The sequence below is a fragment of the Haliotis cracherodii genome, unplaced genomic scaffold, assembly GCF_022045235.1.
Source record: "Haliotis cracherodii isolate W230 unplaced genomic scaffold, xgHalCrac1.p SCAF_10, whole genome shotgun sequence".
In the NCBI taxonomy this organism is placed as follows: Eukaryota; Metazoa; Mollusca; class Gastropoda; order Lepetellida; family Haliotidae; genus Haliotis; species Haliotis cracherodii.
The window spans coordinates 6704603-6717662 of record NW_027266265.1 but is presented as its reverse complement, the minus strand read 5'-3'; the positions used below and the strand labels follow the sequence as shown (position 1 = coordinate 6717662).

Here is a 13060-nt window from a genome sequence, read left to right as displayed (position 1 = left end):
TATATGTCTGAGAGTGATCAGGTACAATACCGCGGTATCATACAGTCATGTTGTGTATATGTCTGAGAGTGATCAGGTACAATGCCGCGGTATCATACAGTCCTGATGTTGTGTATATGTCTGAGAGTGATCAGGTACAATACCGTGGTATCATACAGTCCTGATGTTGTGTATATGTCTGAGAGTGATCAGGTACAATACCGTGGTATCATACAGTCCTGATGTTGTGTATATGTCTGAGAGTGACCAGGTACAATTACGTGGTATCATACAGTCCGGATGTTGTGTATATGCCTGAGAGTGACCAGGTACAATACCGCGGTATCATACTCCCTTTATCGTGTTGTATACGGCTGTGACCAGACTGGCCACGTCTGGTATGACTACTGCTCCGAACACCACGCACATGAGAGATATGGCCAGAAAGCCCATGTTGGTCGAGGAAGACCGCTTGTCCTTGGAGCTCGTCTTCTTTTGGACAGACTTGCTCAAAGTTTTTGTCTCGACTTTCAGCTCCTTCTGGATCGCCTGCGCTGCTTCCGTCACTTGCTTGGTGTCCGAAGGGAGGGACGTGTCCTTGCATCTACACGTACACATCTCCACAACCTTGCGCTTTGGGAAAGGGTTGTACGAAGTGGTCGTTGGTGTAGTTGTAGTTGTGGTCATGGGAGTGGTTGATGATGTAGATGATGTAGATGATGTTGCCACTGTGGTGGTCGTAGACGTTGCGGGTGTGGTATTAGGAGTTGTCAAACCTGCCGATATGTTGCCAGTTGTGGGTGTTTCGGTTGTGGTCGCGGGTGCAGTTGCTGTCGTTGTGGTTTTACTTGACATTGTTGTTACGGTCATGGTTAGATCTGTGGTTGCCGTTGTTGCAGTTGGAGTTGTTGGTGCTGTCGTGGTTACATCTGTGGCTGCTGTTGTTGCAGTTGACGTTGTTTGTGCTGTCCTGGCTACATCTGTGGCTGCTGTTGTTGCAGTTGGAGTTGTTGGTGCTGTCGTGGTTGCATCTGTGGCTGCTGTTGTTGCAGTTGAAGTTGTTGGTGCTGTCGTGGTTGCATCTGTGGCTGCTGTTGTTGCAGTTGGAGTTTTTGGTGCTGTCGTGGTTGCATCTGTGGTTGCTGTTGTTGCAGCTGAAGTTGTAAGTCCTGTCATGGCGCCATCTGGAGTACCGTTATTAGAGATTAATGTACTTAATATGATATTAATTAACACAAAGTTTTATATATACTCGTGTATGTTGAATGGACGCCATCCAAACATGAATGCCTGTATGAAATTATTAAAGCACAGTGGTTAAAGCGTTCGCTCGTCACTCACTCATATGTGGGTTTCAGGATATTTAATGAAAAGTCAAGAAAACGGGGAAATTGTAACCTCAGTTAACACAGCTCGATCAAAATGTTTGATAATCGGATCGAATTTCTAAAAAACAGCGTTTAGAGCGACCTGGATGGTGGAGGTCTGGCTAAATATCATTTCGCTCTGGAACATGTACCATCACTCCAGTGCATCACTCCAGTATGCACTCACTCAAAGTCTTACCTTGAGCGGGTAGGCCCCTTATGATGACGTCACAGAGTTCCAGGGCATACAGTTCTGATGCCCGAGGGTACTGCGTAATCTTGACATAACGCCCCACTGTCGGCTGGTCACAGGGGAGAGATTTCGTTACTCCATTTCCAAAGAAACCAGGGTGATACAAACACAGGTCATGAGCATCGCTTGTCTCGGGGTCAGCCGTGTGCATTGTAACTGTGAAGTTGCCCAACTTATCTCCTAGAAGAACCATACGAAAAATAACTATAGAAACAGTTTTGTCAAATGAGCTCACTGCTTGAAAATTACGGAAAATTGCACCTGTCCTCGAGTTTTACCAAAGCACACTGTTTCATGTACATGCAGGACATGCAGGATCCACTGAAAAAGATGCTTGTTTTAATTTTATTTTAAAATGTTTGGCTTATTTTATCACCGAAAACTGCGTGTTTTGAAGCAGCGACCAACCAACCCCCACCCCAATCCCCTACACCCACCCACCCCCCCCTGCCAGTACTCACAATGGTAGGTGTATTGAATCTGCCTGCACTCACAATGGTAGGTGTATTGAATCTGCCAGTACTCACAATGGTAGGTGTATTGAATCTGCCTGCACTCACAATGGTAGGTGTATTGAATCTGCCAGTACTCACAATGGTAGGTGTATTGAATCTGCCTACAGTCACAAAAGTAGGTGTATTGAATCTGCCTGCACTCACAATGGTAGGTGTATTGAATCTGCCAGTACTCACAATGGTAGGTGTATTGAATCTGCCTACAGTCACAAAAGTAGGTGTATTGAATCTGCCTGCACTCACAATGGTAGGTGTATTGAATCTGCCAGTACTCACAATGATAGGTGTATTGAATCTGCCTACAGTCACAAAAGTAGGTGTATTGAATCTGCCTGCACTCACAATGGTAGGTGTATTGAATCTGCCAGTACTCACAATGATAGGTGTATTGAATCTGCCTACAGTCACAAAAGTAGGTGTATTGAATCTGCCTGCACTCACAATGGTAGGTGTATTGAATCTGCCAGTACTCACAATGGTAGGTGTATTGAATCTGCCTACAGTCACAAAAGTAGGTGTATTGAATCTGCCTGCACTCACAATGGTAGGTGTATTGAATCTGCCAGTACTCACAATGATAGGTGTATTGAATCTGCCTACAGTCACAAAAGTAGGTGTATTGAATCTGCCTGCACTCACAATGGTAGGTGTATTGAATCTGCCAGTACTCACAATGGTAGGTGTATTGAATCTGCCTCCACTCACAATGGTAGGTATACTGAATCTGCCTGCACTCACAATGGTAGTTGTATTGAATCTGCCTGCACTCACAATGGTAGGTGTATTGAATCTGCCTGCACTCACAATGGTAGGTGTATTGAATCAGGTTGCACTCAAAATGGTAGGTGTATTGAATCAGGTTGCACTCACAATGGTAGGTGTAGTGAATCTGCCTGCACTCACAATGGTAGGTGTATTGAATCTGCCTGCACTCACAATGGTAGGTGTATTGAATCATGTTGCACTCACAATGGTAGGTGTATTGAATCTGCCTGCACTCACAATGGTAGGTGTATTGAATCTGCCTGTACTCAAAATGGTAGGTGTATTGAATCAGGTTGCACTCACAATGGTAGGTGTATTGAATCTGCCTGCACTCACAATGGTAAATGTATAGAATCTAGCTGCACTCACCATAAATAGTGAATTGAATGTTTTGCTCTCACAATAGAAGGTCAATTGAATGCTCTGCAATCACCATAGAAGGTCAATTGAATGTCCTGCACTCACCACGGAAGGTCAATTGAATGTTCTGCACTCACCACGGAAGGTCAATAGAATGTTCTGCACTCACCACGGAAGGTCAATAGAATGTTCTGCACTCACCACGGAAGGTCAATTGAATGTTCTGCACACCCAATAGGTGAATAGAATGTTCTGCACTCACCATAGGTCAATAGAATGTTCTGCACTCACCATAGGTCAATAGAATGTTCTGCACTCACCACGGAAGGTCAATAGAATGTTCTGCAATCACCATAGGTCAATAGAATGTCCTGCACTTATCACGGAAGGTCAATAGAATGTTCTGCACTTACCACGGAAGGTCAATAGAATGTCCTGCACTCACCACGGAAGGTCAATAGAATGTTCTGCACTCACCACAGAAGGTCAATAGAATGTTCTGCACTCACCATAGGTTAATAGAATTTTCTGCACTCAACGCGGAAGGTCAATAGAATGTTCTGCACTCACCACGGAAGGTCAATAGAATGTTCTGCACTCATCACGGAAGGTCAATAGAATGTTTTGCACTCACCACGGAAGGTCAATAGAATGTTCTGTCCTCACCACAGAAGGTCAATAGAATGTTTTGCACTCACCACGGAAGGTCAATAGAATGTTCTGCACTCACCACGGAAGGTCAATAGAATGTTCTGAACTCACCACGGAAGGTCAATAGAATGTTCTGCACTCACCACGGAAGGTCAATAGAATGTTCTGAACTCACCATAGGTTAATAGAATTTTCTGCACTCACGACGGAAGGTCAATAGAATGTTCTGCACTCACCACGGAAGGTCAATAAAATGTTCTGCACTCACCACGGAAGGTCAATAGAATGTTCTGCACTCACCATTTGTTAATAGAATTTCCTGCACTCACTACGGAAGGTCAATAGAATGCTCTGCACTCACCATGGAAGGTCAATAGAATGTTCTGCACTAACCATAGGTCAAAAGAATGTTCTGCACTCACCGCAACAATCCCCTCTGCTGGTGAGCTCTACCGTGGTGATGTTGTAGAGGTCCCCTAAGTCCACTTGCCACCACGTTACGTTGGACAACTGTGAAGGTGAGGTGTGACTACACCCTCCTTTGTCCATGAACACACTAAGATTGTCATCCACAGCTCTGGAAGCTGTGTACGGTTCTTTTGTGCTGTCCTGTTTGGTCGTTTTTGTACGGGCAACATTTCTAGCTGTGGATAACAATAGTATTGTGAATTAAGAATTATGTCACGCTTCAACTAAATCTATATGTACGTCGTGTATGCATTATTTTATTTAAATAAGACATTAATTTATCATGTCTTCACACCTGAAATATGTTCTAGTGCTATGCAAGATGGCCATAACGCAAGTTGTCTCAGCTGAAATGATAAAACGAATTTATTAAACTAAAATGCGTGTTTATTGCATAAGAAAGCCGAGGTGCGGGTGTTATTTAGAAAGTAAAACTACTTTGCTTTGTTAGAAGTTCGAACGTAAACTTGATACCACATAGTAGGTTTATAGTCATTCAAACATGAATTATTTAATTGCATGTGATTTCGTGGCTTTTATTTGGCTATTTTACACAATATGCACACCTTTATACCTCCATAAACGCAAAACAATATTGAAGTGAATTCTTGACAAAACAAATAGGAATTGATTGGCTATATTACAAGTGATGAGTGCTTCGGCATCAGTTGAGTCGAACATTGACGGGAGACGATCTCCATTCCAATCTAAATTCGTAATAATAGCGCCCTGCATGACACTAAGTCACTGTGTCTGTGTCACTGGTTACCTGCTCGGAGGGGTCACGGGTGGCCCAGTCGTCTAAGGCGCCGTGATTCGCTATGCAGAGTTGCGTCCCTTGGGCACGCCAGAAACCTATGGTTGTGCGTTCGAATCCCGGTTCGCCCCGATTATGTTTCTAGGTTTGTCAGCACCATACCCGTGCTCGTGGGTTTCACCGAAGTGGTAAACGTCTGAGACCTGCATCACTTCGGGCTTTCCTCCCACATTATGCTGAGACGCCGCGATGTAACTGGAATACTGTTAAAAACGGCGTTAAACCCAACTCACTCACTCACACTACCTGCTCGGTTGGTATATAAAAAAAAATAGGTAGCTTAGAGGTTAAATTGCCGAAGGCCCGGGTTCGCTTCCCCATATGGTACAATGTGTGAAGTCCATTTCTGGTGTCCTGTGGAGTGATATTGCTGGAATATTGATAAAAGCGGCGTAAAACCATACTCACTCACTCAGTCACTCTATCATAAAATTTGGCTTGAACGACCTGAATCAAATTTGGTAACATTGCCAGTTGACCCAAGCCTATAGTCCTGCCGAAGCTAACCCGGATTGTAACCACGTGACTCAACAATGATGTTTATCGCAAGGAAAATGGATACTTCGTGAAAAGTGCACTTTGCAATTTTTGTCATTAATGTAAGTACTATTCCTTATCGCCGGAATAGCTTGTGTTCAGTTATAAGTATTAGCACACGTGTAGTTGTCTTCGTTAATTGGGGCGGTCGGGTAGCCTAGTGGTTAAAGCGTTCGCTCGTCACGCCGAAAGACCCTGGTTCGATTCCCGACATGGGTACAATGTGTGAAGCCCATTTCTGTTGATATTGCTAGAATATTGTTAAAAACGGCGTTAAACCATACTCACTCACTCACTATCTTGTTAATTAATCATCGCGATATGTCGTGATTCTATTTCAAGTGGCAAAAACTATAGTCCCCTTAACTGTATCCAGGGGCGGTCGGGTAGCCTAGTGGTTAAAGCGTTCGCTTGTCACGCCGAAGACATGGGTACATTGTGTGAATCCCATTTCTGGTGTCCCCCGCCGTGATGTTGCTGGGATATTGCTAAAAGCGGCGTAAAACCATACTCACTCACTAACTGTATCCATGCATTGCATATTATCGATCACTTAACCAAACATGATGTCCGTGAAATAAACGATTTGATCTCCTTAATATGCGTGGAGATGTGTATATCTATGACACAATAACCTTATCCACAGTCGTATGCGACTACACAGCAATCTCGGGGTGGTCACCATTCCGACTGTTCCGAGCATCTTGAAACTTAGACCACCTCCGTGATTGAAATGATAGAGCGCCTTGCCGGAGAGAGGAAGTTTGGTAGTTCAAGCCCCGACCACGCTATGCCAAAAGACTTTAAAACATGGTACTTGTTGTTACCCTGCCTGGCGCTCGGCATTAAGGGACTAAAACAAGGACTGGTCGGCTAGGAGTCAGTATACTGTGTCTGTGTTTGGTATTTATGTTAAACTGCAGTATTAGGTCCCCACTTCGGGGGTTTCCGTAAGGAAAAATGGCGGCCAACAAATCCTCTCGCTTCGACCGTAAATTACGAACTGCGCATGCGTGGAACGTTTTTCATTCGACAACTTCCGTAAACACGTAAAAACGTTCGTTCCGAAGTGGGGACCCAAATACTGCACTGGTAACTCAGTGGGAGAGCACTATACAATCGGCATCAGTCCAGACTAGTTCAAACAAGTATTCACGTGCATGAGCGTCTTAATATAAGTGCAATAATCGTGGACGCGAGGTTTAAATAATTTCACCTCACTTGGCCTACCAATTATACTCTTAGAATATAATTTATTTAACAATCCATCTGCATTAGGTGAAGTGTTCCCTTCTGTGATGAGAGCTATAACAATATATGATGAGGCGTCTGTGTAATATTACTGATGCTTTGGAAACTGCAGATGGTTCAGCGTGGATGTTCTTAGAGTTAGCTTTGAAAAATGGAAAAGTGTCGCACTTCCGAAAGAAGGACTGCATTTGATGGCGTTAGTGATGGATTGTTCTGTCTTGTCACTACGTCAACACACCCTGTTAAATGTTAAATTTGTTTTGTGTAATGTATTGTAAATCTTGGCAGAAGTCAAAAAGGAACCAACACCCATCGGTAGAAGCACACGTGACGAGTGCGCTCACACTCCGTGCGGTCAACCTGGCGACCAATGACGAGTCATTACATCTTACTCAGGGACGGATCCAGGATTTAAAAAAAAGGTGTGTGCGTGCGTGCGAGCGTGCGAGCGTGCGTGCGTGCGTGCGTGCGTGCCTGCGTCCATTGGGCAATTTGTGACTTCTGTAGGGGAGGTATCACCCCGGGGTAAAGGGCCCCAAATCACAAACATTTTTGTAAACCATTATTGATAATTTTACTGTAACAACCAAATCAAAATGTTATCGTGGTAGGTAATGCGCAAACAAAACGTCATCAGATGTAAAAAAAGGGGGTAGGGAACCCCCAGAAACCACAGCTGTCCGTCTGTCCATTCCACTCGACAAATGACGTCATACTTATGCAGGTGGTGGATGGGGACAAAGGGAGGCTCTGTCTTAGGACTGTATCATATTTTGGCATCATTCCATGTAGCATTTGTTCATGCAACACTATCCATCCCCTCCCGTGATAAATGACCAGTCACAGAATAATGTCCAATTCAATAAGGTAATTTCATGCAGAACCCCCTTCCCCCTGACACACACACACACACACACACACACACACACACACACACACAGGGACGTGTGCCTTGTGGCCGTCATTCAACACGAGTGTGTGACATTTATCAGACGTAGCGATGGAATGCTTCCCGAAACGACGTTTTAAGTAATATATAAATGTTTCGGTATTGGACCAATCAGAATCACTAATAATCACTGCTTCTCCGAGTGTACTTCCTGATAGAAAGTCATCGCGTTTGCTGCGCCCTTGAACATGAAATATGGCGGAGTTGATTGTCCTGATGCGACAGCCAATAGACGGACTTATTATCACGGATGGCGGGGCGTGATTTTCTATGAGTCTCTTCTCAGATCGTTGATTGGTTGGTTAGCTACGTTTTAAAACATTATCGTTACACAATCGGCGCAGGGACGTGTATAGTTATCTCTTTGTGTAAAATGTCAAACATCTCGGCCTATATGTCGGATGACAAGGTTATCGATTTGTGACGTCATGATTGACCTACGTTTGCATTCCAGTCTGGGTGGTTCCCACTGCCCGTCGATGCAGTTCACGGTGGCGGACCCTATCATCTCCATGTCAGCAGGATTGTCGCAGGTGTAGGTGGCCACGCCCTTTTCATATGACACGGATGAATTGGCCTGTGAAACTGGAGTCACGGGAACGTGTACACAGTTAACTGAAAAAAGAATTACCTTACAGTTGGAAGGGGGTTAACTTGGGATTTGTACGTTAACATCGCATTTCTAAGCATGAGATTTTCTATAGCATGTCTTACTTTTCAGTTTAATTTGATTAAAGGGTCGATGTATGTTAACCATATTAAAGGTTATTCATAACACATTGCAATTCACAGAGACAATATATATTCACTCCTAAAGCACCTGTTGCAAAGCATAAAACTTCACTTACCACACCCCGTGCTGCCGTACGTCCACTGGACTGACGTGCCGTTATATTCACTTACCACCCCCCGCGCTGCCGTACGTCCACTGGACTGTAGTACCGTTATATTCACTTACCACCCCCCGCGCTGCCATACGTCCACTGGACAGTCGTACCGTTATAGTCATTTACCACACACCGTGCTGCCGTACGTCCACTGGACTGTCGTACCGTTATAGTCATTTACCACACCCCGTGCTGCCGTACGTCCACTGGACTGACGTGCCGTTGTATTCACTTACCACACCCCGTGCTGCCGTACGTCCACTGGACTGTAGTACCGTTATAGTCACTTACCACACCCCGTGCTGCCGTAGGTCCACTGGACTGACGTACTGTAACAGTCACTTACCACACCCCGTGCTGCCGTACGTCCACTGGACTGACGTGCCGTTATATTTACTTACCACACCCCCGCTGCCGTAGGTCCACTGGGTTGTAGTACCGTTATAGTCACTTACCACACCCCTTGCGCCAACAGGACTGATGTACCGTTAAAGTCACTTACCACACCCCGTGCTGCCGTAGGTCCACTGGACTGTAGTGCCGTTATATTCACTTACCTCACCCCGTGCTGCCATACGTCCACTGGACTGTAGTACCGTTATAGTCACTTACCACACCCCGTGCGCCAACAGGACTGACGTACCGTTATAGTCACTACCACACCCCGTGCTGTCGTACGTCCACTGGACTGTATTGCTGTTGTATTCACTTACCACACCCTGTGCTGCCGTACGTCCACTGGACTGTAGTACCGTTATAGTCACTTACCACACCCCGTGCTGCCGTAGGTCCACTGGACTGACGTACTGTAACAGTCACTTACCACACCCCGTGCTGCCGTACGTCCACTGGACTGACGTGCCGTTATATTCACTTACCACACCCCCCGCTGCCGTAGGTCCACTGGGTTGTAGTACCGTTATAGTCACTTACCACACCCCTTGCGCCAACAGGACTGATGTACCGTTAAAGTCACTTACCACACCCCGTGCTGCCGTAGGTCCACTGGACTGTAGTGCCGTTATATTCACTTACCTCACCCCGTGCTGCCGTACGTCCACTGGACTGACGTACCGTTATAGTCACTTACCACACCCCGTGCGCCAACAGGACTGACGTACCGTTATAGTCACTACCACACCCCGTGCTGTCGTACGTCCACTGGACTGTAGTGCCGTTATATTCACTTACCACACCCCGTGCTGCCGTACGTCCACTGGACTGTAGTACCGTTATAGTCACTTACCACACCACGTACGCCAACAGGACTGACGTACCGTTATAGTCACATACCACACCCCATGCTGCCGTACGTCCACTGGACTGTAGTGCCGTTATATTCACTTACCACACCCCGTGCTCCGTACATCCACTGGACTGACGTAGCGTTATAGTCACTTACCACAACCCGTGCTGCCGTACGTCCTCTGGACTGACGTGCCGTTATAGTCACTTACCACACCCCGTGCTGCCGTCCGTCCACTGGACTGTAGTACCGTTATATTCACTTACCACATCCCGTGCTGCCGTAGGACCACTGGACTGTCGTACCGTTAAAGTCACTTACCACACCACGTGCGCCAACAGGACTGACGTACCGTTATAGTCACTTACCACCACCCGTGCTGCCGTACGTCCACTGGACTGTAGTGCCGCTATATTCACTTACCACACCCCGTGTGCCAACAGGACAGTCGTACAGTTATATTCACTTACCTCACACCGCGCTGCCGTACGTCCACTTGACTGTAGTACCGTTATAGTCACTTACCACACCCTGCGCTGCCGTACGTCCACTGGACTGACGTACCGTTATAGTCACTTACCACACCCCGTGCTGCCGTACGTCCACTGGACTGACGTACCGTTATAGTCACTTACCACACCCCGTGCTACCGTACGTCCACTGGACTGTTGCTCCATGTTTCTCAAGGCACATGAACGTCAGCGGTCGCTGTGCTTCACAGAAGTGTGTATACAGAGCCACGACGCCCATGTCCAAAGTCCATCTCTGCGCGTCCCACGGTCTAGCCCCGTCCCCGTTCCAGGAGAAACACTCGAGGATGTTGGCAATGACGGAGCTTGCCCGTTTGAAGTACACCTCCCCTGTCGTCACGGCTGGCAGCGATGTCGCTGTAGTCAGGTTCATGTGAGCTATATATGTACTGTGAACCCCATTAATCCAGACGCTAACGTTACAGAGTTACAGAACAGACAACAGTTACAGGTCTTGTTAGAATGGAAGTTACAAAAGTGTAAAGTCATGTTGGACTGTGTTACTTTGAAAAGATAATATATAATACAACGAACATATCTGTCCCCTCTTTGTCTGTCTGTCTGTCTGTCTGTCTGTCTCTCTCTTTCTGTCTCTCTCTTGGGCGAAAAGATAATATATAATACAACGAACATATCTGTCCCCTCTTTGTCTGTCTTTCTGTCTGTCTGTCTGTCTCTCTCCTTCTCTCTCTCTCTCTCTCTCTCTTTCTGTCTCTCTCTCTTGGGGCGTTGGGGTAGTCTAGTGGTTAAAGCGTTCGGTCGTCACGCTGAAGGCCCGGGTTCGATTCCCCACATGGGCACAATGTGTGAAGCTCTTTTCTGGTGTCCCCCGCCGGAATATTGATAAAAGCGGCGTAAAATCCAACTCACTCACTCGCTCACATTATGTCTGCCTCTCTCTCTCTCTCTCTCTCTCTCTCTCTCTCTCTCTCTCTCTCTCTCTATCTCTACGTCTCTCTGAGTCTCTTATACTGCGAATCAAATCCGGGTCTACGTCGTAACGAGCGATCGGTTGAACAATTGGATTACACCCCCGTTTTAGTAAATCTTTCCACTTACGACATGTGTCGACGTCACATACTTCAGCTGTAGGGGGTCTAAGGCTTGTATAGCACCAGGGCTTCGTCAAGGACTCGCCAGGGTTCCGACAGAACTTGTGATCCGGAGAACCGTCGGGGAATGTGGAGGGTATCTGGAATGGAACTGCTTCCTTTTTCCATGACAGACACTTCTTGTTGGACGTTGTAACACCAAGCATCCCCCTGTAGTTCATGCTCAGAGAGTCCACCACGCAGCCACGATCTAAACAATCCAAGCATGTTTTGCTGGAATAATTCTTTGCCTAAATATTTAAATGTGGCACAGATACATACGCCATGTAACTGAGTCTCTATGGTCAGGCGACAGAATGAACATCGACACACTTAACATGGTTTGTAATTTAGCAATGGATGAACCTTAACGGTTCAGAGGCGACTTAATGGATCGGGTGGTCAGGCTGAGTGACTTGGTTGATAGCGTGTGTGTGTGTGTGTGTGTGTGTGTCTAAGAGGTGGTGTTTGTTGTTTACGCCGCACTCGGCAATATTCCTGCTATATGGTCTGTAAATAATCGAGTCTGGACCAGACAAGTGATTGACATCATGAGCATCGATCCACGCAATTGGGATACAATGACATGCATCAACCAAGTCAGCGATCCTGACCACCCGATCCAGTTAGCCGCCTCTTACGACAAGCATAGTGTGTGTGTATCTGTTTGTGCGTGTGTGTGTGTGTGTGTATCTGTGTGCGTGTGTGTGTATCTGTTTGGGTGCGTGTGTGCGTGCGTGCGTGTGTATGCGTGTGTGTGCGCGTTGGTGTGTATATGTGTGTGTGTGTGTGTATGTATCTCTGTGTGTGTATCTGTGTGCGTGTGTGTGTATCTGTTTGGGTGCGTGTGTGCGTGCGTGCGTGCGTGCGTGCATGTGCGCGTGCGTGTGTGTGTGCGTGTGTTTTTCAAGGACGCAGTTCCTCAAAGTGAGCAAGGCGCTACGACAGTATTAAGTCTGCATTATAGGCAAGCTAGCGTAGGATCTCTGGTCATACCAACAGACGTTAAAAGATAGTACCCTGCCTTGCGCTCGGCATTAAGGGGCGAAAACAAGGACCGGTAGGCTCGGAGTCAGTATACTGTGTCTGAATGGGGGATTCACGTCGCTATAATCTGTACAATACTCTTTGACGCGACGTTTAGCCCCATATCACCTTACCCCATCTGTTTTATATATAGTATGAGAGTTAGGTCGTCTCAGCAGTAGGGTCGTATTGTGGATAGATCATCTGATCCTTCAAGAGCACATATATAAAATCAGAATACACCATTAAAACACCATATCAATGCCATGTTAGAGTCATCTCTGTGACATAAAGCTGCATAGCCTCCAATCACAAATTATTCCCGATGATCAACGAACCCGCCAATCGTCACCACTCGCTCATTTCCG

General features: G+C 46.3%; 1 protein-coding gene across 1 annotated transcript in view; it reads right to left on the bottom strand.

Annotated features, from left to right (window-relative positions):
* Window positions 1–324: 324 nt before the first annotated feature.
* LOC139445811 (uncharacterized) overlaps window positions 325–13060 on the bottom strand; it is a 34925-nt gene continuing 22189 nt past the window's right edge. The window contains exons 9-15 of the mRNA XM_071227041.1: window positions 11635–11877; window positions 10681–10932; window positions 8354–8527; window positions 4313–4534; window positions 1546–1779; window positions 837–1061; window positions 325–686 (exon numbers count right to left, since the gene is read on the bottom strand). Of these exons, the coding sequence (XP_071083142.1) occupies window positions 325–686; window positions 837–1061; window positions 1546–1779; window positions 4313–4534; window positions 8354–8527; window positions 10681–10932; window positions 11635–11877 (1712 nt within the window). The remainder of the gene's footprint in view (window positions 687–836; window positions 1062–1545; window positions 1780–4312; window positions 4535–8353; window positions 8528–10680; window positions 10933–11634; window positions 11878–13060) is intronic.